This window comes from Argopecten irradians, chromosome 1 (assembly GCF_041381155.1).
Source record: "Argopecten irradians isolate NY chromosome 1, Ai_NY, whole genome shotgun sequence".
Lineage (NCBI taxonomy): Eukaryota > Metazoa > Mollusca > Bivalvia > Pectinida > Pectinidae > Argopecten > Argopecten irradians.
Window position 1 is genome coordinate 65,117,703 of NC_091134.1, and position 27,113 is coordinate 65,144,815.

The 27,113-nt window shown below is 36.0% G+C and overlaps 1 protein-coding gene across 2 annotated transcripts; it reads left to right on the forward strand.

The window, feature by feature from the left end:
* The first annotated feature begins 7,911 nt into the window (after positions 1-7,911).
* LOC138305550 (perlucin-like protein) lies at positions 7,912-21,121 on the forward strand. Of its 2 annotated transcripts, none has more exons than XM_069245844.1 (5): positions 7,912-8,067; positions 8,627-8,721; positions 10,922-11,009; positions 12,383-12,623; positions 21,043-21,121. In XM_069245844.1, exons 1-5 carry the CDS (start codon positions 8,004-8,006, stop codon positions 21,071-21,073), a joined length of 519 nt encoding a protein of 172 aa, XP_069101945.1. In that variant the 5' UTR covers positions 7,912-8,003; the 3' UTR covers positions 21,074-21,121. The 2 variants fall into 2 exon arrangements, with proteins under 2 accessions (XP_069101945.1, XP_069101936.1); XM_069245835.1 differs by having other exon boundaries at positions 7,989-8,085.
* The last annotated feature ends 5,992 nt before the right edge of the window (positions 21,122-27,113 follow it).

The window sequence follows — 27,113 nt, forward strand, 5'->3', positions numbered from 1 at the left end:
ATGTACCAAGCATTGCAATGTTTACGGCCGTGACACGGAACTTCCGGGCCGCCTTTTTATCATAATCTCCATTAAATTTACCAAACATTGTGCTGTTTACGGCCGTGACACGGAACTTCCGGTGCCGCCTTTTTATCATAGTCTCCTTTAAATGTACCAAGCATTGTGCTGTTTACGGCCGTGACACGGAACTTCCGGGACCGCCTTTTTATCATAGTCTCCATTAAATGTACCAAACATTGCGCTGTTTACGGCCGTGACACGGAACTTCTGGGGCCGCCTTTTTATCATAGTCTCCTTTAAATGTACCAAGCATTGTGCTGTTTACGGCCGTGACACGGAACCTCCGAGGCCGCCTTTTTATCATAGTCTCCTTTAAATGTACCAAGCATTGTGCTGTTTACGGCCGTGACACGGAACTTCCGGGGCCGCCTTTTTATCATAGTCTCCTTTAAATGTACCAAGCATTGCGCTGTTTACGGCCGTGACACGGAACTTCCGGGCCCGCCTTTTAATCATAGTCTCCTTTAAATGTACCAAGCAACGCGCTGTTTACGGCCGTGACACGGAACTTCCGGGACCGCCTTTTTATCATAGTCTCCTTCAAATGTACCAAGCATTGCGCTGTTTACGGCCGTGACACGAAACTTCCGGGACCGCCTTTTTATCATAGTCTCCTTTAAATGTACCAAGCATTGCGCTGTTTACGGCCGTGACACGGAACTTCCGGGACCGCCTTTTTATCATAGTCTCCTTCAAATGTACCAAGCATTGCGCTGTTTACGGCCGTGACACGGAACTTCCGGGACCGCCTTTTTATCATAGTCTCCTTCAAATGTACCAAGCATTGCAATGTTTACGGCCGTGACACGGAACTTCAGGGGCCGCCTTTTTATCATAGACTCCTTTAAATGTACGAAGCATTGCGTTGTTTACGGCCGTAACACGAAAGTTCCGGTGCCGCCTTTTTATCATAGTCTCCATTAAATGTACCAAGCATTGCAATGTTTACGGCCGTGATATGGAACTTCCGGGGCCGCCTTTTTATCATAGTCTCCTTCAAATGTACCAAGCATTGCGCTGTTTACGGCCGTGACACGGAACTTCCGGGGCCGCTTTTTTATCATAGTCTCCATTAAATGTACCAAGCATTGCAATGTTTACGGCCGTGACACGGAAATCCCGGGGCCGCTTTTTTTATCATAGTCTCCTTTAAATGTACCAAGCATTGCGCTGTTTACGGCCGTGACACGAAACTTCCGGGACCGCCTTTTTATCATAGTCTCCTTTAAATGTACCAAGCAACGCGCTGTTCACGGCCAAGACACGGAACTTCCGGGGCCGCCTTTTTATCATAGTCTCCATTAAATGTACCAAGCATTGCGCTGTTTACGGCCGTGACGGAACTTCCGGGCCGCCTTTTTATCAAAGTCTCCTTCAAATGTACCAAGCATTGCGCTGTTTACGGCCGTGACACGGAACTTCCGGTGCCGCCTTTTTATCATAGTCTCCTTTAAATGTACCAAGCATCGCGCTGTTCACGGCCATGACACGGAACTTCCGGGGCCGCCTTTTTATCATAATCTCCATTAAATTTACCAAGCATTACGCTGTTTACGGCCGTGACACAGAACTTCCGGTGCCGCCTTTTTATCATAGTCTCCATTAAATGTACCAAGCATTGCGCTGTTTACGGCCGTGACACTGAACTTCCGGGGCCGCCTTTTTATCATAGTCTCCATTAAATTTACCAAACATTGCGCTGTTTACGGCCGTGACACGGAACTTCCGGGGCCGCTTTTTATCATAGTCTCCATTAAATGTACCAAGCATTAATCAAACAAAATGGGAGTAACAAGTCACTGTCCTGGCTTTTATTAATTAGTTGGTGGTAGAATATGCATTGTACATCATCAATAGATATCAAACTTATGTCACATTTAACAATATCATAATATAATGAGGGACGCGTTGTCATTACCAAATCAGATTCGACGATCAACACTTTTTGTAAGTTTATTTTATTCGTTTTTCTATTCTTAATATATCTTACTATAGAAAAATACAATTGAATGATGGGCAAATGCTTTAAACGGAACAGAACAATAACGATAATTGCAAACAATTTTTACTAAATAATATTTAGATCTTAAGCACAAGGAATGTATGGCCTGCAAATGTATAGTCATCTGAATGTTCAGCTTGCAGTTCTTTGGACGATACTATGAAATAAGTCGGGAGAATAAAATATGACAAGTGAGGAAAACAAGAAAATTTTGTAAGGTATGAATGTTCCGGCTTCTCATACCAATCGGGATGGAAGGTATAATGGGCATGAAGAACTCAGGCTCGATAATTATATAGGGAACAACCAACTAAATGAAAAATAGGCCTTCGAAATGGTCCCTGCATGTGTATTGGCCCTGTGTGGCCCCTGTGTGTCATTGAGCCCAGAGTAACATTTTGACCAAAATTTCAACACTGTATTTAGTTTGTTTGTCTCTTTGACGGGATGAGGCGGGCGTCCTTTAGAATTGTATTCATCATTTAAAAACTACATGACACTTTGTCCTATATCAAATGAGGTACAAACATCAAAAGCAAAATAAATTATTTTATAGGTATTTTTAGACATACAGTATTATCAAACATCAATGGAATTCCAAATAATTACTACCGTTTATAGGCTATCAATACAATATAAAACAGTTATTTTATAATTAGATACTGACAAATTTTTGTCCTCTCTCCCATAAACAATCATCCAATTGCTCAATAGATGGCCGAAGTACCCACAGATAAACTAGCGACTTACGGTCTTCTTACTTAATAACTGCCCCATGTGGATTTCAAACTTGACACACAGATTGAGGTATACAACTTGTCGGATAAATTATGTCGGAACACCTCGGTCAACACGTCCCCAAACAAAAAAGAATTAAACTATACATATTTCACTAATAAAACTGTCTTATTATTAATTACTGTAATAAAGAAACCACTGATAAAACTCTTTTATTATTTTGTTACTATAACGAAACCATTGGTAAAACTGTCTTATTTTTTATTACTATAACGAAACCACTGGTAAAACTGTCTTATTTTTTATTACTATAACGAAACCACTGGTAAAACTGTCTTATTTTTTATTACTATAACGAAACCACTGGTAAAACTGTCTTATTTTTTATTACTATAACGAAACCACTGGTAAAACTGTCTTATTTTTTATTACTATAACGAAACCACTGGTAAAACTGTCTTATTTTTTATTACTATAACGAAACCACTGGTAAAACTGTCTTATTTTTTATTACTATAACGAAACCACTGGTAAAACTGTCTTATTTTTATTACTATAACGAAACCACTGGTAAAACTGTCTTATTGTATGTTACTATAACGAAACCTCTGGTAAAACTGTTTTATAACGAAACCACTGATAAAATGTCTTATTATTTGATCAACGGTGACGCCGGCACGTGGTTATTGTAGATAACTCTGTCGTGCTTATACTTTTGGAGAGTTATCGTAATGCACACTAACAAATCGCTGCATCAGTATTATAATACCCAATCATAGCAGAGTGTGACGTAATAAAACAAGAACGCATATCACTGTGTCATAATGGAAACAGTTAACATTGCACCCGTCGTGGTATTACGTCATTACACTCTTACTTATAATATTGTATAGAATATAGCTTATGCAAAGACAAATAAGAGAACATCGGACATCTGTAGTGTTAAAAGTAATATATTTTCAAAAACTCTTTATGATTAACTGTCAGAATACTACTATCAATTGGAACTATAGAAGTTAAAATGCTCCATCGCCGTCAGAGCTTAGACAATCCTAATAGATATTTAATCGTGTACAGTGTATAATTAACACACACACACAAAAAAAAACCACATAAAACATTTAGTTTTGCTTTTGTTGTCTGTGCAATCAGCACCTCAATAGTAAGGATTATGCCATAGGGATGCAATTAATATTTGAAATACTTTTCTTCTGAAGTAAAATAAAATTCAACGATTCAACGATTTTATTTTACACCCAGACACATTATAATGTGTAACATGAGGGATAAACAAATTCAAATGTATAGGCATGACAGGATAGACAAGTATATGTACATAACATTCAGACATTATTATATAGCAATTACTCTCAACATTTTTACATTTCACATGTACGAAACACAAAGTATAAATATTTCATTCATGGTTCAATAAGAAAAAAAACCTAAATGATAAATGTAGAATATTTTGATTTTATAGTAGCATCATTATTGCGATAATAGTAAAGGATTTAGTTTTTTAAGAAAAAGCTTAAATGTTTCAATGACGGTAATAGCGTAAAGTAAGTGACTTTTGCTGGTAATTATTTGAAGTGATGACCAGTGGTCATTTTTCCCGCGACTACCTTGGTCTACATATACATTGAACTGACATCTCACTGCGTACACCCTGCAGAATAATATTTATTTGTCTGCTCTGTTTTTAATAGCTAAAACCTACTATTTCTCTGTGGTGCACTACCTCTAAGTAGCTCAACACACTTGATTCACAACTCATAGATAAACACAAACTGTTCATAAATCATTATCAGAATAAAGAAAGACACATTTATTACGACCAAATGAAATGTTGTCCCACTGCAAACCCTGAACATTTTTGTAGCATGCGTACTGACATCCTAGATGACATCAAACATTGAATTCACGAACAGAACATATGGTTATCTCTTAATGGACAAAGTACTATGTACTAGAACATGCAAACCGAGACGTTCTTTTGACTAATGCCTTTTAGAAATATATATGTATGTTCTTAATAAACAAAATGACATACGTGAAAGTAAATTAATTTTACTATGTAGCCATTGTGAAATATATATTATATATTTACACGTCCAATTGCAGCAGTTTCTCTGATTAAATTTAGTCTCTGCCTTAGTTAATAATCTTCGCCATGTGACTTTAGTTAATATATCCAATGCACGAATGATCTCTGTTAAAGTGAACAAAAACTATTTTTTAATTCTACGAATTTTGGTGATTCAAGGTATTTTAAGTGGTTTGGCTGTACTTATATATTTTAAGTGGTTTGGCTGTACTTATATAGTTAAGTGGTTTGGCTGTACTTATATATTTTAAGTGGTTTTGCTGTACTTATATAGTTAAGTGGTTTGGCTGTACTTATATATTTTAAGTGGTTTTGCTGTACTTATATAGTTAAGTGGTTTGGCTGAACTTATATATTTTAAGTGGTTTTGCTGTACTTATATAGTTAAGTGGTTTGGCTGTACTTATATATTTAAAGTGGTTTGGCTGTACTTATATATTTTAAGTGGTTTGGCTGTACTTAAACATTTTAAGTGGTTTGGCTGTACTTATATATAGTTAAGTGGTTTGGCTGTACTTATATATTTTAAGTGGTTTGGCTGTGCTTATATGTTTTCAGTGGTTTGGCTGTACTTATATAGTTAAGCGGTTTGGCTGTACTTATATAGTTAAGTTGTTTGGCTGTACTTATATATTGTAAGTGGTTTGGCTGTACTTATATATCTTAAGTGGTTTGTCTGTACTTATATATTTTAAGTGATGTAGCTGTACGTATATATTTTAAGTGGTTTGGCTGTACTTATATAGTTAAGTGGTTTGGCTGTACTTATATAGTTTAAGTGGTTTGGCTGTACTTATATATTTTAAGTGGTCTGGCTGTACTTATATATTTTAAGTGGTTTGGCTGTACTTATATATTTTAAGTGGTTTGGCTGTACTTATATATTTTAAGTGGTTTGGCTGTACTTATATATTTTAAGTGGTTTGGCTGTACTTATATATTTTAAGTGGTTTGGTTGTACTTATATGTTTTTAGTGGTTTGGCTGTACTTATATAGTTAAGCGGTTTGGCTGTACTTATATAGTTAAGTGGTTTGGCTGTACTTATATATTTTAAGTGGTTTGGCTGTACCTATATATTTTAAGTGGTTTGGCTGTACTTATATATTTTAAGTGGTTTGGCTGTACTTATATATTTTAAGTGGTTTGGCTGTACTTATATAGTTAAGTTGTTTGGCTGTACTTATATATTTTAAGAGGTTTGGCTGTACTTATATATTTTAAGTGGTTTGGCTGTACTTATATATTTTAAGTGATATAGCTGTACGTATATATTTCAAGTGGTTTGGCTGTACTTATATAGTTAAGTGGTTTGGCTGTACTTATATATTTTAAGTGGTTTGGCTGTACTTATATATTTTAAGTGGTTTGGCTGTACTTAAATATTTTAAGTGGTTTGGCTGTACTTATATATAGTTAAGTGGTTTGGCTGTACTTAAATATATTAAGTGGTTTGGCTGTACTTATATATTTTGAGTGGTTTGGCTGTACTTATATAGTTAAGTGGTTTGGCTGTACTTATATATTTTAAGTGGTTTGGCTGTACTTATATATTTTAAGTGGTTTGGCTGTACTTATATATTTTAAGTGATGTAGCTGTACGTATATATTTTAAGTGGTTTGGCTGTACTTATATAGTTAAGTGGTTTGGCTGTACTTATATGTTTTTAGTGGTTTGGCTGTACTTATATAGTTAAGTGGTTTGGCTGTACATATATAGTTAAGTTGTTTGGCTGTACTTATATATTTTAAGTGGTTTGGCTGTACTTGTATATTTTTTTGCTTGTTACGAGCATTTCCATTGGCTTAACAATTTACTTTATCAACCCATAAAGGAAAAAAGGCGTCGCCGTTTGTAACGTCGCTTCTGATTGGCTGAGATGACGGCATAATAATTTCATAGACAAAAGAGTCCCAAAATGAATTTTAAATGTTGAAGAGATTATCTTTAGTAAATTGAATTATAAGGATTAATTTGAATAGATTTTTTATGTTATGGAGATATAACACAAAAATCTGAGTGTACTCTCATCAGAAACCGCTTCGCGGTTTATTTAGAGTACACTCAGATTTTTGTGTTATATCTCCATAACATAAAAAATCTATTCAAGTTAATCCTTAAATATTTAGGAATGGGAAGAGGTTAACTCTAGTGCACATTTATATTAAGATTAGAATTTGATAAGAGTTTAAGGTCAGGTCGGAGACCATTTTGAATGTTTAAGGAATCAAGTGCAGAATAACTTTTTGTTTTCATCTTTTTTTTTCAATAAATATTTAAGTTTCTTAGCACCTTCATGTTTTAGTTTAGTGCAATAGAATTTTTGAAACTATAGCAGTATGAAAACATAACCATTTGGTAAAAAAGGCCACAGTGATCTTATCTTCTCAAAATACATTAACGTTATGACAAAAAACCTGAATTATTGGTCAGTGTTTTCCTGTTTACAACATCTATATTTGTGTACATATATTGAGTAACTTAATTAAAACTATATAGCCCCCAAATTATTGGTTAGACATATTTAATCTTCACGTGTCCTACAAATCTGATAAGGTTAACTTGATGATTGGTTCAAAATGTAATCAACTGTTTATGTACAAATGTACTATGGTTATTACCATTATAACGTCCTCGTCACACGAGACAATAAGTAAACATACTTGCTCTTCTTTGGGATTTTACTAGTCAGAAACATCAAAATCGTTAGAATATTTTCTTGATAAGGGGCGATTCTTAGACGGACAGGTTATATTTACTATTTCGCCCAAATTTGTATTAGCTCTTATGTAAATTCAAGGACATGAATAATATTTCTATCAAATATAGTTCAACTACGTTATCGAAATGGAGATAATAACACATTTTATGACATAGAAGTCCCTTAACATCCTTCCTCGTCAAAGAGTGTAACGTTATGATTGTATTTCGATTTGTAAATCGATACAATATACACCTTTAAAGGTGATTTGGTACATGTACTAGAATAAAACATGTCCAGAGAACAAGAGCATGCTATCGTATGTTCCTAGCATATCTTATCTACAGAGATTACATATAAGGATCCCGTCCTCGATAACCCGAACTTAAAACATGGCGACGCTTCGTATTGTGTTGCTGCTTTTAATGTTTACTACGGCATGGAGTGAAACAAAAGGTAATACATTTTCTTATGGTAAGACACAGTATGTCAATTTCATATAGCTATAAGCTGAACAATCAATGCATCTTAAACAACAGTAATGTTTTCTTTATCTCTGCCAGATCGTTAGCATTAGTCGGTTCCATTTGATAATAAGGATTAAACTACACAAAGGCTGTTTTCACTGTACCTTTCCTTAGATTTGATCGTATCAGCCTCGAAAAAACATTATAATGAATGTAAAATAGTGACGGGTTCTTCCAAACAAATCATAGAAAAAAATATGATTTTTCTTCATTGCTATTTATCCGTTTAATCTATTTAGAATTTTAATATCATCAGAATTAGCATTACTAACTTTTCATTGATTACCTATAATAGTTGAACTACTTACAAAATCGTACACTGTGAATGTTTAAGTATGTGGTAGTCTTATAACCCTTTGGTATGTTGTTATACTTTACCTACACTGGGAAGGCTAGATCACTTTCAGTCTTATAATGCAGCTATCATAATCATCATTACATTAATTTTGTACAAAGCAATATAGTAGTATTTGCACGTTTGCTTACAGCAGCGGGATATGTACAGTGTCCTCAGGGTTGGAGACGCCATCAAGACACTTGCCATCTCTTCGTCACTAACCACGAGACCTGGACGGAGCATATGGTAAGATACAATAATATCATACTAGTCATTCTACTAACATAGAAAAGTAATTAACCTACTTTTGGTTTGTTTTCTTAGTTACGAAGTAATTAAAATACATATGGTAAACACTTTAGCTTGGAATTCTCATTAAAGGTAAAGATACATGCACTAGTTATTTTAACCTTGTTGCTTTTTAAAATTAGAAATATATCAATGTCTCCCAGGATAGTAGAAAAACAGAAAATTATGAAAAAAAATATTTAACTTATTGTAATAAGCATCTTAGCTACAATTATTTACAACGAGGAATGAAGAATTATACGCTGAATTCGTTATCGATTTTAAATCAAACCTGATTCACTTATCTCCTCAAAGATGGAAATTAAGTTGGGAAGGTATTCTGTTATGAAATAAAATGTTGCTTAAATGATTTGGACAGGTTTGGATTTTTTTTGCACCAAGATTGTCATAGAAATCTCTTCGCCTCCACACGTAAAAAAAACCATGATGAAGCGACATTTGTATTACATTGACTAATACAACATAATAATTATGTAGATTCCCCCAAATATCTGTTATGGTTTGATATTGCATTTAGTATACGCTAGGAATGTTAGAAATTATGCAATTTGTTGGAATTCGAGTTGTTTTTTTTAATTTGACCTGAAATGTACTACATGACAAAAGTGTACCTTGCTATCAATTTCGTCTAATTCTATATGTTCCAAAAACGTGGAACACATCTATGATAGTAAACTAATTGTACTACTCTAGTAAACCAAAATCAACTTGGTCGTTTATTTTTGGTGGGTATAAAATCGCCGTTTAATATTCCATTCGGAACTAAAAGAAAACAAGTACCTACTTGACCAACATTGTTAAAATAAAGCTAGATATGACCGTGGACAACTCTTAGAGTGTTTAAATAAGTATTTATAGTGCGCTACTTGGCGGACAAAAACAATACTGGAGATTAAACAGGTGTCAATAGTCATACAATCGAATCAACAAAGTTCAAATGTTGAGTAACGCTTCATTGCAAATACATAATGTAACATCTTGAATTCGTGTTCATGAGATTTTAGACGTTTTAAATTTTGCACAAATTTGAGATACTTTTTATCACATACCTAAAACAAACTACATTTCAAAGAACTTCTATGCCAATATATACTGTATATATCCAGTTTATCAACTGATTCCTAAGATTTAGATGTTAGTCTCCATCAGAAATAATCTCTGAATAATCGTTTATTATAAGAGACACGTAGTAGATGTAGAGGTTACACGAGTGAGTTATTTTTTTAAAGTTAGAAAAGACATGAGCTTTAGCTAGTGTCTTTTGTTACTTTTAAAAAATAACTTACGAGCGTGGAATAAATTCATTATTTAACAACCACGAGTAGTGTGACCTGTTTCTATCGCAATCATATTCGTTTTTAGCCGATAGAAACAAGTCAGGGATATGGTAATGTGTATTTATCGAAATATGCAAATAAGGTGTAGTAATATTTTCATCAGCAAAAAGACACTAATTAGTATTCAAAAGTCATCATTTGATAAAGAATCCATCGATATCACATTCTTCTAATTGGGAACATCTTTAGGATTAAATAATACTCATTAAACGTCTTATTGAGTTCAAATCTTCATAGTTGCTTCCAGAAAATAAAACTCAATATCGAACTATACATGTATACATGTAAAAGCATTCGCACGACACGGCATCGTCTATTTCCAGTCAGATAATCATCAAGCTATTACCATCACGACAAAGTTCGTTGCATACACGTTAAATCTACCGAAACTCATCAGTAAAATTCTCGTCCATCAAGATGTATTATTAGTACTTAAGGTCAATTTAACATGTATGAAATCGTCACGTATTTTGACACAACGACCATGACGTATACGCTTTCCAACAACAGTTTTGGACGTCAATCGACGATCACAACATAGAATGACGTCATTTGATTATTGATGACGTTGACAATGATGACGTGACACTGAGAAATAAGTAGTTCGGTCAAAGTTCACCGTGTCAGCCAATCAAAATGCGTACAGAGTTTATACCACGTGTGGTATAAAAGAGTTTATACTACGTGTGGTATAAACAAATTGTTCATCAACAGCTTCAGTGTTTATTTAATGTCCCCAGAAATGAATAACACCACCTATTGTGGTAGAAATGCTCTTACTTTATTACTGTTCCTTCCAGCAACACTGTGTCCAACTTGGTGCACATTTGGCCACAATAAACGACGAAAGAGAGGATAAATACTTGGAGGCGGAAGTGCATAAACGAAGTATGTCCTCATTTGTCTGTGTGAATGTCAGTAGTAGTGCTGGAGATTGTGGTGGTGGTTATGATGATGAGGATGATAATGCCACACATTTATAATTGAGGTTATGGACTAGTAATTATGAAGAATCGGTCAACCATAACCTCGGATTAATAACTTAGATCTCTGGTATTCCTCCAGGAACACTAGTAGTTTTAGCATGTACTCTCCCAGGGTTCAATGCAGTCCCCACATTCACCTCTGTCAACGGGCTACTGACTGGTTGTGTATTTGCCTCAGATCATATATTATCCCGCCTCAGACAAAAATCTTGTATTCCTATTGGTTAAAATGCTAATTGACGTCACGTGATATCCAAGATTCAGTCGTATAATAAGGTTAGTAGAAATCGTATCAGGACGATAGAGTTGTAGTTCTTTGCCCCTAACGTCATTAGCAACAAGATGGCGGTGAAGTAACGCTTCGCGACGACGGCACTCAAAAGAGATAGAGACATAATGTTTGAAAGATAGCGCTGATGACCACTTTCAAAGTAAACCGAAATCGGCAACACTAATTTAGGATTATTTAACAAAAATGGACCATGACAACGCGTTCGAGTGTTCAATGGGGTAAAAATTGTTTAAGTTTTGAGTCGTTTTGGTTTCTATACATAATGCATTTGGCAGTAACCTCATTGAAAGGGTCTTCTACGGGATAAATTCGTTACACAGTTTGCTAGTGACCTAATACGGAAAAATTTTGGGTCTAAAATAAACATGTATCAGGCTCGGCTTCGCCTCGCTCGATACAATTTTATTCTAGACCCAATATTTTTCCGTATTAGGTCACTAACAAACTGTATAACTAACAATATGTCGCCATGGCAATTGTTTAATACGTCACAGAGATAGTCTATGAAACGGCGGACATCGTATGCGAATTGTTACTATTTATTAACAAGTCAATCTAATGTATCCGCAAAATAAGCTTCATAAATGTTTAGTTTGGTATTGAATGATCCATTTTTATTTTGTCAAATCTAGAACCAGTCGTTTAAAGGCACAAAAGGGAACTTAATTTTGAAATCCGCGTGTGCCAATTACAGAGGTCAAATGTGGGGACCGCAATGCAACCTGGGAGAGATTGATTTACGTTAAGAGAATCTTAACATAGAATTCCAATAATGAAAAAAAAACCACTATTTTACTGAACCGTTTTCATCCTGAACTTGTGAACTTGTTTTCAAAATCTATACAATAAGAAGTGACCTTGAGGGGTTACTGGGGACATTTGTATCCGAAGTCTCGATTAGTAATCTGTGATCTGAGATTATAAACGAGCATCTCCAGTGCCCCCTTAAGGACTTCATATTATAGCAGCTACTTGTTTTGCAGATGCCTCGTTCTGGGTAGGTGGTACTAACATGAACAACAATAAGACATGGATTTGGATAGAAGATAATTCGCCTGTCCATATGGGACCATGTGGGACGGGTCATTCTTACTGTGCCTGGAATCGAGGCGTGCCTGATAATTCGCATGATAACGAGCATTGCCTGGAACTGAATCTTCGCACGCACTGGAACGACAATTATTGTTTGGTTTTACAAGGCGCTGTATGTGAGACCAAGCCCAAGTAAGTATGTTAACGGTATGTTTTACAAGGCGCTGTATGTGAGCCTAAGGACTTATGTTAACGGTATGTTTTACAAGGCGCTGTATGTGAGACCGAGCCTAAGTAAGTATGTTAACGGTATGTTTTACAAGGCGCTGTATGTGAGCCTAAGGACTTATGTTAACGGTATGTTTTACAAGGCGCTGTATGTGAGCCTAAGTAAGTATGTTAACGGTATGTTTTACAAGGCGCTGTATGTGAGCCTAAGTAAGTATGTTAACGGTATGTTTTACAAGGCGCTGTATGTGAGCCTAAGGACTTATGTTAACGGTATGTTTTACAAGGCTTTGTATGTGAGCCTAAGTAAGTATGTTAACGGTATGTTATTAAAAGGCGCTGTATGTGAGACCGAGTCTAAGTAATTATGTTAACGGTATGTTTTACAAGGCGTTGTATGTGAGCCTAAGGACTTATGTTAACGGTATGTTTTACAAGGCGTTGTATGTGAGCCTAAGGACTTATGTTAACGGTATGTTATTAAAAGGCGCTGTATGTGAGACCAAGCCCAAGTAAGTATGTTAACGGTATGTTTTACAAGGCGCTGTATGTGAGACCGAGCCTAAGTAAGTATGTTAACGGTATGTTTTACAAGGCGTTGTATGTGAGCCTAAAGTCGTATGTTAACGGTATGTTATTAAAAGGCGCTGTATGTGAGCCTAAGTAAGTATGTTAACGGTATGTTTTTACAAGGCGCTGTATGTGAGACCGAGCCTAAGTAAGTATGTTAACGGTATGTTTTACAAGGCGCTGTATGTGAGCCTAAGTAAGTATGTTAACGGTATGTTTTACAAGGCGCTGTATGTGAGCCTAAGTAAGTATGTTAACGGTATGTTTTACAAGCGCGCTGTATGTGTACCGGCCTAAGTAAGTATGTTAACGGTATGTTTTACAAGGCGTGTTATGTGAGCCTAAGTAAGTATGTTAACGGTATGTTTTACAAGGCGCTGTATGTGAGCCTAAAGAAGTATGTTAACGGTATGTTTTACAAGGCGCTGTATGTGAGCCTAAGTAAGTATGTTAACGGTATGTTTTACAAGGCGCTGTATGTGAGCCTAAGTAAGTATGTTAACGGTATGTTTTACAAGGCGCTGTATGTGAGACCGAGCCTAAGTAAGTATGTTAACGGTATGTTTTACAAGGCGCTGTATGTGAGCCTAAGTAAGTATGTTAACGGTATGTTTTACAAGGCGCTGTATGTGAGACCAAGCCTAAGTAAGTATGTTAACGGTATGTTTTACAAGGCGCTGTATGTGAGCCTAAGTAAGTATGTTAACGGTATGTTTTACAAGTCGCTGTATGTGAGACCGAGCCTAAGTAAGTATGTTAACGGTATGTTTTACAAGGCGCTGTATGTGAGACCAAGCCTAAGTAAGTATGTTAACGGTATGTTTTACAAGGCGCTGTATGTGAGACCAAGCCTAAGTAAGTATGTTAACGGTATGTTTTACAAGGCGCTGTATGTGAGCCTAAGTAAGTATGTTAACGGTATGTTTTACAAGGCGCTGTATGTGAGACCAAGCCCAAGTAAGTATGTTAACGGTATGTTTTACAAGGCGCTGTATGTGAGCCTAAGTAAGTATGTTAACGGTATGTTTTACAAGGCGCTGTATGTGAGCCTAAGTAAGTATGTTAACGGTATGTTTTACAAGGCGCTGTATGTGAGCCTAAGTAAGTATGTTAACGGTATGTTTTACAAGGCGCTGTATGTGAGACCGAGCCTAAGTAAGTATGTTAACGGTATGTTTTACAAGGCGCTGTATGTGAGCCTAAGTAAGTATGTTAACGGTATGTTTTACAAGGCGCTGTATGTGAGACCGAGCCTAAGTAAGTATGTTAACGGTATGTTTTACAAGGCGCTGTATGTGAGCCTAAGTAAGTATGTTAACGGTATGTTTTACAAGGCGCTGTATGTGAGCCTAAGGAAGTATGTTAACGGTATGTTTTACAAGGCGCTGTATGTGAGACTAGCCTAGTAAGTATGTTAACGGTATGTTTTACAAGTCGCTGTATGTGAGACCGAGCCTAAGTAAGTATGTTAACGGTATGTTTTACAAGTCGCTGTATGTGAGACCAAGCCTAAGTAAGTATGTTAACGGTATGTTTTACAAGGCGCTGTATGTGAGCCTAAGTAAGTATGTTAACGGTATGTTTTACAAGGCGCTGTATGTGAGCCTAAGTAAGTATGTTAACGGTATGTTTTACAAGGCGCTGTATGTGAGACCCTAAGTAAGTATGTTAACGGTATGTTTTACAAGGCGTGTATGTGAAGCCTAAGTAAGTATGTTAACGGTATGTTTTACAAGGCGCTGTATTTGAGCCTAAGTAAGTATGTTAACGGTATGTTTTACAAGGCGCTGTATGTGAGACCCGAGTAAGTATGTTAACGGTATGTTCTACAAGGCGCTGTATGTGAGCCCGAGTAAGTATGTTAACGGTATGTTCTACAAGGCGCTGTATGTGAGCCTAAGGACTTATGTTAACGGTATGTTTTACAAGGCGTTGTATGTGAGCCCGAGAACGTATGTTAACGGTATGTTTTACAAGGCGCTGTATGTGAGCCTAAGGACTTATGTTAACGGTATGTTTTACAAGGCGCTGTATGTGAGACCAAGCCTAAGTAAGTATGTTAACGGTATGTTTTACAAGGCGCTGTATGTGAGACCAAGCCTAAGTAAGTATGTTAACGGTATGTTTTACAAGGCGCTGTATGTGAGACCGAGCCTAAGCTAAGTAAGTATGTTAACGGTATGTTTTACAAGGCGCTGTATGTGAGCCTAAGTAAGTATGTTAACGGTATGTTTTACAAGGCGCTTTATTTGAGCCTAAAGACGTATGTTAACGGTATGTTTTACAAGGCGCTGTATGTGAGCCTAAGGACTTATGTTAACGGTATGTTTTACAAGGCGCTGTATGTGAGACCAAGCCTAAGTAAGTATGTTAACGGTATGTTTTACAAGGCGCTGTATGTGAGCCTAAGTAAGTATGTTAACGGTATGTTTTACAAGGCGCTGTATGTGAGCCTAAGGACTTATGTTAACGGTATGTTTTACAAGGCGCTGTATGTGAGCCTAAGTAAGTATGTTAACGGTATGTTTTACAAGGCGCTGTATGTGAGCCTAAGTAAGTATGTTAACGGTATGTTTTACAAGGCGCTGTATGTGAGACCGAGCCTAAGTAAGTATGTTAACGGTATGTTTTACAAGGCGCTGTATGTGAGACCGAGCCTAAGTAAGTATGTTAACGGTATGTTTTACAAGGCGCTGTATGTGAGCCTAAAGTAAGTATGTTAACGGTATGTTTTACAAGGCGCTGTATGTGAGCCTAAGTAAGTATGTTAACGGTATGTTTTACAAGGCGCTGTATGTGAGCCTAAGGACTTATGTTAACGGTATGTTTTACAAGGCGTTGTATGTGAGCCTAAGTAAGTATGTTAACGGTATGTTTTACAAGGCGCTGTATGTGAGCCTAAGTAAGTATGTTAACGGTATGTTTTACAAGGCGCTGTATGTGAGCCTAAGTAAGTATGTTAACGGTATGTTTTACAAGGCGCTGTATGTTTTTACAAGGCGCTGTATGTGAGCCTAGTAAGTATGTTAACGGTATGTTTTACAAGGCGCTGTATGTGAGCCTAAAGTAAGTATGTTAACGGTATGTTTTACAAGGCGCTGTATGTGAGCCTAAGTAAGTATGTTAACGGTATGTTTTACAAGGCGCTGTATGTGAGCCTAAGTAAGTATGTTAACGGTATGTTTTACAAGGCGCTGTATGTGAGACCAAGCCTAAGTAAGTATGTTAACGGTATGTTTTACAAGGCGCTGTATGTGAGCCTAAGTAAGTATGTTAACGGTATGTTTTACAAGGCGCTGTATGTGAGACCGAGCCTAAGTAAGTATGTTAACGGTATGTTTTACAAGGCGCTGTATGTGAGCCTAAGTAAGTATGTTAACGGTATGTTTTACAAGGCGCTGTATGTGAGCCTAAGTAAGTATGTTAACGGTATGTTTTACAAGGCGCTGTATGTGAGACCAAGCCTAAGTAAGTATGTTAACGGTATGTTTTACAAGGCGCTGTATGTGAGCCTAAGTAAGTATGTTAACGGTATGTTTTACAAGGCGCTGTATGTGAGCCTAAGTAAGTATGTTAACGGTATGTTTTACAAGGCGCTGTATGTGAGCCTAAGTAAGTATGTTAACGGTATGTTTTACAAGGCGCTGTATGTGAGACCGAGCCTAAGTAAGTATGTTAACGGTATGTTTTACAAGGCGCTGTATGTGAGCCTAAGTAAGTATGTTAACGGTATGTTTTACAAGGCGTTGTATGTGAGCCTAAGTAAGTATGTTAACGGTATGTTTTACAAGGCGCTGTATGTGAGCCTAAGTAAGTATGTTAACGGTATGTTTTACAAGGCGCTGTATGTGAGCCTAAGTAAGTATGTTAACGGTATGTTTTACAAGGCGCTGTATGTGAGCCTAAGTAAGTATGTTAACGGTATGTTTTACAAGGCGCTGTATGTGAGCCTAAGTAAGTATGTTAACGGTATGTTTTACAAGGCGCTGTATGTGAGCCTAAGTAAGTATGTTAACGGTATGTTTTACAAGGCGCTGTATGTGAGCCTAAGTAAGTATGTTAACGGTATGTTTTACAAGGCGCTGTATGTGAGACCGAGCCTAAGTAAGTATGTTAACGTATGTTTTACAAGGCGCTGTATGTGAGCCTAAGTAAGTATGTTAACGGTATGTTTTACAAGGCGCTGTATGTGAGCCTAAGTAAGTATGTTAACGGTATGTTTTACAAGGCGCTGTATGTGAGCCTAAGGACTTATGTTAACGGTATGTTTTACAAGGCGTTGTATGTGAGCCCGAGTAAGTATGTTAACGGTATGTTTTACAAGGCGCTGTATGTGAGCCTAAGTAAGTATGTTAACGGTATGTTTTACAAGGCGCTGTATGTGAGCCCTAAGTAAGTATGTTAACGGTATGTTTTACAAGGCGCTGTATGTGAGCCTAAGTAAGTATGTTAACGGTATGTTTTACAAGGCGCTGTATGTGAGCCTAAGTAAGTATGTTAACGGTATGTTTTACAAGGCGCTGTATGTGAGCCTAAGTAAGTATGTTAACGGTATGTTTTACAAGGCGCTGTATGTGAGCCTAAGTAATTATGTTAACGGTATGTTTTACAAGGCGCTGTATGTGAGCCTAAGTAAGTATGTTAACGGTATGTTTTACAAGGCGCTGTATGTGAGCCTAAGTAAGTATGTTAACGGTATGTTTTACAAGGCGCTGTATGTGAGACCGAGCCTAAGTAAGTATGTTAACGGTATGTTTTACAAGGCGCTGTATGTGAGCCTAAGTAAGTATGTTAACGGTATGTTTTACAAGGCGCTGTATGTGAGCCTAAGTAAGTATGTTAACGGTATGTTTTACAAGGCGCTGTATGTGAGCCTAAGTAAGTATGTTAACGGTATGTTTTACAAGGCGCTGTATGTGAGCCTAAGTAAGTATGTTAACGGTATGTTTTACAAGGCGCTGTATGTGAGCCTAAGTAAGTATGTTAACGGTATGTTTTACAAGGCGCTGTATGTGAGCCTAAGAGTAAGTATGTTAACGGTATGTTTTACAAGGCGCTGTATGTGAGCCTAAGTAAGTATGTTAACGGTATGTTTTACAAGGCGCTGTATGTGAGCCTAAGTAAGTATGTTAACGGTATGTTTTACAAGGCGCTGTATGTGAGCCTAAGTAAGTATGTTAACGGTATGTTTTACAAGGCGCTGTATGTGAGCCTAAGTAAGTATGTTAACGGTATGTTTTACAAGGCGCTGTATTTAACGGTATGTTTTACAAGCCGTTGAGCCTAAAGTAAGTATAAGTTAACGCTAGATATGTTACGGTATGTTTTACAAGGCGCTGTATGTGAGCCTAAGGACTTATGTTAACGGTATGTTTTACAAGGCGCTGTATGTGAGACCGAGCCTAAGTAAGTATGTTAACGGTATGTTTTACAAGGCGCTGTATGTGAGACCAAGCCTAAGTAAGTATGTTAACGGTATGTTTTACAAGGCGCTGTATGTGAGCCTAAGTAAGTATGTTAACGGTATGTTTTACAAGGCGCTGTATGTGAGCCTAAGTAAGTATGTTAACGGTATGTTTTACAAGGCGCTGTATGTGAGACCGAGCCTAAGTAAGTATGTTAACGGTATGTTTTACAAGGCGCTGTATGTGAGCCTAAGGACTTATGTTAACGGTATGTTTTACAAGGCGCTGTATGTGAGCCTAAGGACTTATGTTAACGGTATGTTTTACAAGGCGCTGTATGTGAGCCCTAAGTAAGTATGTTAACGGTATGTTTTACAAGGCGCTGTATGTGAGCCTAAGTAAGTATGTTAACGGTATGTTATTAAAAGGCGCTGTATGTGAGACCGAGTCTAAGTAATTATTTAACGACATGTTTTTACAAGAATAAACAATTGAATGTCCTCTATATTTCATACTTGTCATGCTCCAGAAACAATCACGATGAATTCCGAGAGGAAATTAATCTATCAAAATATCAAGAACTACACTGAGAAAAATATCCACAAATTAGATGTCCAAAAATGTCAATTTGCTAACATAGTGGCTGATTGTGTCAATGATATCAATAGTGCAAAAAATGTCAAAAGTCCTTAAATAAATGTTGAATTGGAGTTGGTTTATCTCCACAACAGCTAACATTACTTGATCATCTACATTGAGAGAGGGAGTATATTGCATTTGCTTATGTCCTACTAATTAAACATTTTGGTTACGCTATCAATATAGTTTGTTACTGAATACATACAACTTGCATCACAGGCCCAAAAATGTGTTTCTTTAAAAAAAAACAGTCCTTAAAGACCACTCGAGGGATAAAGTATAACATATCTTTTTGAGCAAGTGGTCCTTATACAAAAGACTCATTTTTGTAATTGGGTACCACCCTAACAAGTCTTAAACAGATATTCTTTATACGGAACGGACTAAGACAAATTTGGCTGTACTTATTCAATAGATAGTATTACATCTGTTATCATACCTGAATCACACGTTAACAACACTCAGTGCTGTGTCATCTGGTTACTTTATATATTTTGTTGGAAACATGAAACTAGCAATAACGTTGAAGTGAATTTTCTAGCAGCATTTCCTAAGGAAAGCTATTGTATACATGCATTTGTTTTAAGGTAGCTCCATACGTTTGGGAAAACCCATGTCAATTGTTTCTAACAAATCTTATTTTCTTGCATTTTTCATGCAGATTTTAAATCTGTAAAGAAAAGTGGGTGTTCTGGGACTACGTTTTGAGATATTTAAGCTTGAAATATACCATCTGTGCAAATTTGCAGACCGAATTTAGAAAGAATAATAAAAAATATTTTTTCTGTACCTTTTGAATTTTTCTCTTAATTTCTAACTATAAAACAAATTACAAACTAATTTTCGTTATTTCCCAGGACCATTTCTATACGTAATTATCATATTTGGGCATATTTTCGCCCATAAAATTCAATCAATAGGCAAAAAAGGAAATGCCAATTTATGCAATATTTGTATATGATATACACAAGGTATTATATTTTTGAAATATCATATAAAAACATGCGGTCCTTGATCAGATTTTCACAGTTTTGCAAGCTTGAAGTTTGCAACTCACAACCCTACCCCATTTCTTTTCTCTGCTACAGTAAGAGGGGTCATATTTGACATTTTTTATTGAAGCCGTAAAAAACATTCCACATAAGTTTATATGTTTTTGTGATGTGAAATCTGGTTTATGTCTGCTTCCAGTCCGGACGAGTCCCTTTTATCATTTATTGCGACGAACGTTACTTCCAGTGTTTGAATTACATTCCCATTTACGACAGGAACCACAAAAATGTATCAAAAAGATATATCATCTAATTTTTCACTTCATTGCTTATATTTGATATATTTGATGATTTTAAACATTCGAAATCATATTCAAATAATTTTCACCTATTGAAAAAATGTCCAAGTGGAATCTCGTAGCGTGTCGGAAACAACATCCGCAGGTTCCGGTGTAGTGTTATATAAATTGGTGCGGTTCTCAAAAGTATGGACCTAAAATGTACCTTAATACGCCCTCGTTAACTTAGTCTCTCTTGTTGACAGGACGCAAGAACAGAAGAGGTGACCAAACTCGTGACCTTTTCTTTTCTAATCTTAGCGTCATATCGTCTTGTTTAAAGATTTTAGGTTAAATAATGCCCCGCGCAAGTCACGTTAGAACATTAATTCGAAGAACAGTGTGCTTAACATTCATGCTATTGAAAGCTATCACCTTCGCTGTTTAAAGTTGTTTTTCTGTTTTATTTTTGAAGTAAGTATTTATTTATTATTTACAGGCCAGAATACCATTGGATTACGGTTGGATAAATACCTTTTTCATTCTGTTGAAATATTGGAATAAACCAATAGTCATAACTGGTATTTCTCGCTTGTATTTTGCACCTATCTGCCATTGATATTTCAGCATCACACTACATGACTAAACACTGGACATTTATGGAATTTATCCATCAAAGAAAGCATGTATATGGCAAATATACATGAATACCTTTAGTATTAACATACTGAAAAATCACGTTAAATTATCCTTTCTATATATAAAAACATTTAAATAAAAAGTGTGATAACTATCGTTTTCCACTGTATCGTATAACAAATTCTGGTTTATGCTTACCGATGTATATACATTTTTTCTGATTACATCAATCTGGCCGTGATTGAATGGAGCCCTGTATATCAGTATGTAAATTACTGTAGCCACCAGGGGATCGCTGTCTGTGGTCCATGTGGTGGTCACACATCCAGCTCGATCACTCCATTACAGACACCAAATGAAAACCTTATCTTCTATTTGCAGACAGATGGTTTGTCATGCATAGTTACAATCCGTTCTGATACCACAGGTACCAAAACAGTTATCAACAATAACACACGATTTCGTTGGGGGTGGATCTCCAATGGTTTCTATTCAGGGCGCTTTCAATGATATCCAACGGCTTACAGACAGTGACCAAAGTTGTTCCCAATAAACAATCAAAGATGTGCGTCTATTCGGGATACATTGTTAAAATATCTAATGGCGATCTGATCCCTGTTTCAGTAGTTGGCACATCAATTTCTTTTATCTCTATCTTCGCAATGCCACCATCCTATTTGTTTTCTATTTTGCTGCTAATCACAATTAAAATATTACTAATACGCGTAATGTCACCCTTGGTATGTATTGAAGACGCAAATGAAGACCGGAAAGAAGATAAGATTATAATCGAAAAGATACCTCTCCTAACCACATTATTGAATTCTTAAAATAATTGCATAAATAATGGAAATGAATAAAACCATTGTGATACAGGCAATGTCATCTGTTCACATCAGGTGATGTTTATTAAACTTTCGTCGAATTTCGACTTTATTTTTCACGGGTATGTAAGATGATTATATTATAACCCTTGGGGGACTAAAAGCAATACCATGATGTTAGTTAGGTGACAAAATGCCTATTAATAATTGGTGTGTGTTGCCAGGACGAATAACATGACTTATAACTACCTAAGAACAACATTGATGATTTCTAGTAACAATATTTAAATAGCATTTACCGAAACAGTGAAACGTATGCTAACTTATACATTTTGGCTTAATCAAATATCAAGAGAAAAATCAATCCTTAACTAGTGTGAAATATGTATTTCAAGTCTCCGATCAAGATGACGACAGAAAATGGATTTCTTATCCTGCGGATATTGACTAAAACAGGATTTTGCTGAATGGTTGGAAACAAATTCATTGTGTTCTATATTATGGCTACAATCAATCACAGAAGTAAAAACATATACAATGATTTTCTAGATTAACTATATCATATATAAAACAATCCTTCACAAAATGTCCCTTTTTATAGTCCACAAGTACACGCCAGTCCCTGACTGGTGCTGATCACTTGTGATTTCATTGGTATTGACATATCTCTATAGGATGTTCACTATCCCCGACCTCCCATAACATGCTCCATTAGATCTGTCGAACACTAATAACTCCATCACAACTCCGAGTACATCCAAGGCACATCTGATATACTCACTCCCAACGGCATCCGTGTCAATGATCGACTGCTGTGGTCAACCCAGATTCACATCATGGGTACGGTGTTTTGTAAATTAATTCATTATTGTTGAGATAATTATTCGCGCTTTGTGTATATAATTTTGATTAAAAACACCATACCAAATCCAGCGTCATAAACAGAACCATGTTATTTTACGTATCATGCCACTATAAACTTAACATCTTAATAAATACGAAGACATAAAGGTGTTCTTACTGTTATTTGATGGTGTGATTATACCAAAGTACTTGTAGGCTGTCGATTAGTATTATTATTCCGCACTTTGCCTCATGTAAAAATATAAAAACTTTAAAATGAAAAAAATTATGTCTGCCTGTTGACTGCATATGTCTGACAATACGAGCGTAAACACTTAATTTGTCCAAAGAATGGAACTGAATTATGATGATTTGTCAGATAATGATTAAATTTCCATAAAAACATTGGTTTTCAGACTGGTAAGTAAGGCCAAAAGCTCAAATATGATAACTGGTGTTCCTGTAATAGCTAGCTAATGGCTATTAAGAATCGGCGGCCTCGGAAGAAAGGCTACTTAGTCCAGTCTGCAATCTCGTACTCAATATAAAACAACGAATCGTTTAGTGGATACGTTAAATATTATGACAAAATACTATTATAACTGTATATTGTATATGCATCTACATGTACATCATATCTGAAGATAAAGGCATGTTGACTTGGCGGGGCTATAATTGACTATGATAGAAATGGAACATTAAAAATCCCATGGAATGAAGTTTTTAAAAGTGCTACGATTTGATATAATGCACTTGCTACATGCAATAAAAGTGCTACGATTTGATATAAATGGCCATACTTCCACAGCTATGATCACGTCAACAACCCCGCTTATGTCTGTCGTGGATTCGGTGATTTGGTTTGTTCTGTCACCTTGATAACTTACATAGTACTATATCACACAAATATCAACAACGACACCTTGGTTAGGTACAAAAAGGTCATATTATACAAGTTTATCCTGCACACAAACTGATGAATAACTACTGATGGAAGCCTTTTCTTGTTTTATTTGGGGATAATGAATAAGCGACTTTATATTGAATGCAAATATTTGTTGATTGTAGTATCTGCAAAAATGACTTTAGCTCTGTAAGTTTGGATATATTTTGGAATTCCTCAACGGTTATTATTTTCATTTCGTGATAGATAGTTTAACATATTTTGCCTGCCATTGGAACTATATCACAGTTAAAAATCTCATCGTACTCCGATTGCTCACCGTGATATACGCATTGTTTTACAGTACATAAAGTAGGAGCAGTAACGGTTTGAAAATTGTCTAGAATTTAAACGATCATTCACTTGGTAGTTCGCATTTATTAATATTATAAAGCGCTCTTTAGGAAAAAAATCCTGCAATGTCTGGTGGTTTCATATTTTAGTGCATAGCCGTTGTCGTTTCTTACAAATAACTTATGTAATTGTGGTCTTAACATTGCCTTATATAACGGCATACAGAACATTCCATCTTCTACTAAAGGACGGGTAAAGATCTTAGGCTTTATACGGACATCTTCTTGACTTACAGAAACGATATTGTGCTTTGGTCAAGGTCCATATAGCTAATGCAGCAAGCTTACAATACAATCAAAATACAGCAATAAAAATATAAGATAGCAAGATGAATACAGAACTCTAATGTAACGGCTTCATATCCATGTTATTTCGGGTATTTATTATCAATTCATTGCGTTTAATTTTGATTTAAGCATTATGGCCGCTGACTGAATGATGCATTCATGGTTATGATATTTTGTAATTTGTTTTGATCAAGATCATGTCTGTTTATATGAATAATCAATGTTGTGATTGGCTGGATATTTCCAATAGAATGTTAAGAATCAGTACTTATGGTGATCAATCCATCTCGACAACTTGAATATGGAATATAAGACATGATGGTCAACACCAACACGTAGATGTTAAGTAGCAATTAACAGCACGTGTGCTATGTAAGCACTAATAAATTAAGTAATTATATTATTTTCTTTGTCCTGCTGCTGATGAAGCACCTAAGTGTTTGTTTATGGGAAAAGGTCAAATAGGATTATTATAAGTTGCAAGTGTTTGAAACATTAAGAGGCACACCTATCTTCACCATAGTCGAACATCTTGCCGTGATTCTACGATATACGAGGCCGGCTTATAATTTTGTAATAAGCTGTACAATGAGTGCTCCCTTCAAATCATTGCTAGTACTTTAAACCAATTATTTTGGCTGTATAACTTTGAATCTGAGCACGTCCTTATTCATATGTTCATTGGCGTCAATGCTTCTGTTTGGATTTAACAATTCTACTACCAAAGAACACACATGTTAATGTACCCTCTCGAAAACTGCAAGTGGCCTTAGATATTGGAGAGAGAGGGAGAGAGCAAGTCGTTTTGGTGCGAGTCTGGCTTTAATCCGATCTAGCTAGACATGTAAATAAATCCTAAAAAATCTTTTTTAAGCAAAGAATAACATTACCATCTCTAGAGATTTTTTGTCAATCATAAAAAAAATCCTGACTTGTATCAAATATTAGAAGTATTAAATGAAATTTATACCATGTAAATGAAAATACGCACATTGAATATATACATTGATTTTTTGAATAATTTGACATGTTATGCAAACATCCGATTTATAATTGGATATATACAGTATAATTGGTAACGGAGGAAGAACCATTAGACCAGTGACTTGAACGGACCTCGAACTGACTATTTACGACACCTAATCGTCTTAGGCAGATAATCGCGGCCCATATCTCTCGACTAAATCCCTATTCGGCGAAAAACCGTTTTAATGGTAGACTGATGGTCACTAAGCTAAATACCTTAGTAAAAAGTATCAGGTAAAATTTAAAGGAGAATGCGAACATTGCATATTTAGTATTAATATTCAAACAATTGAAATAGAAATATGTCTCGGCACATTGTATTAATTATTATCAGTGTTAATATATATCTGATGGAGAGGATGCAGCATGAAAGTAATCAATTCATGGCTACGGCTATCTAAACATTCTGAAATATACAAGAAGCTTTATTAATGGTTTCAACATGATCTTATGTCAAAATCTACACCGGACAATTTTTCAAAAGTTATCGTGACAAAATATATCTGATGGATCCGTAAACTACATCAAATGTTGTGCTAGTTGTGCTAGCACTATCGTCGCATAGATCAAACTATGCTCTTAAAATGTGTATATCATTAAACATTTGTTGTTTTTTTCATTATTGTTGTTTAAACAATAGTAACTATGGAATGAATTGTCTTTTTACATTAAACTGAATCTAGCACAACTGAGCAAAATTCGTCTTTTTACGACTTAGGCCTATCATTAATATTATTTTTAACATGTCCTGTTAGCCTGTTACGTTGTCAGCACCATTATGATATAATCTATAATTGTCAGTGATGGCAGTAGATGGATTTCTTCCATTGCGCTTCTATTGACTATTAACTTAAATGGACAATACTGTCGGGGCGCCGGCGGATGTTTGTGATTGATTGGCCTAGAGTTGAGATGAAAGTTACCCGCGAAGGCAGCGTGTCCTCAGTACCGCAGAACTTTGACGAAGATTGGGCCTCCGTGACGGAAGACTGCTGACGGTGGATTTAGTTCATGGATCGCGATGTTACTAATGAGATGTAAGAAGGATTGAACAACCATTGTCGTAGGGAAGACTGGAATTTGTATTGATATGATGCTAACTGCAATAGCCGTCAAAATAACACCAGATACGGAATCAATACTTTGGACGTCCTCAGGATATGTAGCGGTGTACAATATGTTTAATACAGAGGTAGAACCAACGGTGTGTTTTTCCTGAAGCTTTTTGGACTCTTTATAATGATAGATATATACCAGTAATTGGCAGCTTTGATTACAGCCAAATGGTCACCACAGGAACGTGATGCGGCGCGTTCCGCAACAGTGGCTTTAATTGATCTCCCCAGACAGTTTGGCCTGAGAATTGTGTCCTAACAGGTGATAAGCGTGTCATTCTCTGTCAAGCAGTCATCATCGATATACTAACACGCCACATCCTGATCAACACAAATGCACTTTAAAATTAGAAAAGGGGAAATAGATGTCCGATGGACCGTTAAATTATGATGTGTCAGAGACCATATTTGAGTATGATGAATGAAACATAATGATATTGTTTCGAAAGGATTGATTTTATTTCAAATCATTTACATAAACATGCATATATACAAAATCGTTAACAAAATGTTAGAATGAAAGTTGTGGTGTGAGTCGA

What these genes read in the sequence shown, in the direction of transcription:
- LOC138305550 (XM_069245835.1), top strand. Translation starts at nt 8,004, where the DNA reads ATGGCGACGCTTCGTATTGTGTTGCTGCTTTTAATGTTTACTACGGCA. An exon ending in AGACCTGGACGGAGCATATG is followed by an intron (nt 8,722 to 10,921) that starts GTAAGATACAAT and finishes TGTTCCTTCCAG; the next exon opens with CAACACTGTGTCCAACTTGG. An exon ending in GTATGTGAGACCAAGCCCAA is followed by an intron (nt 12,624 to 21,042) that starts GTAAGTATGTTA and finishes TATTATTTACAG; the next exon opens with GCCAGAATACCATTGGATTA.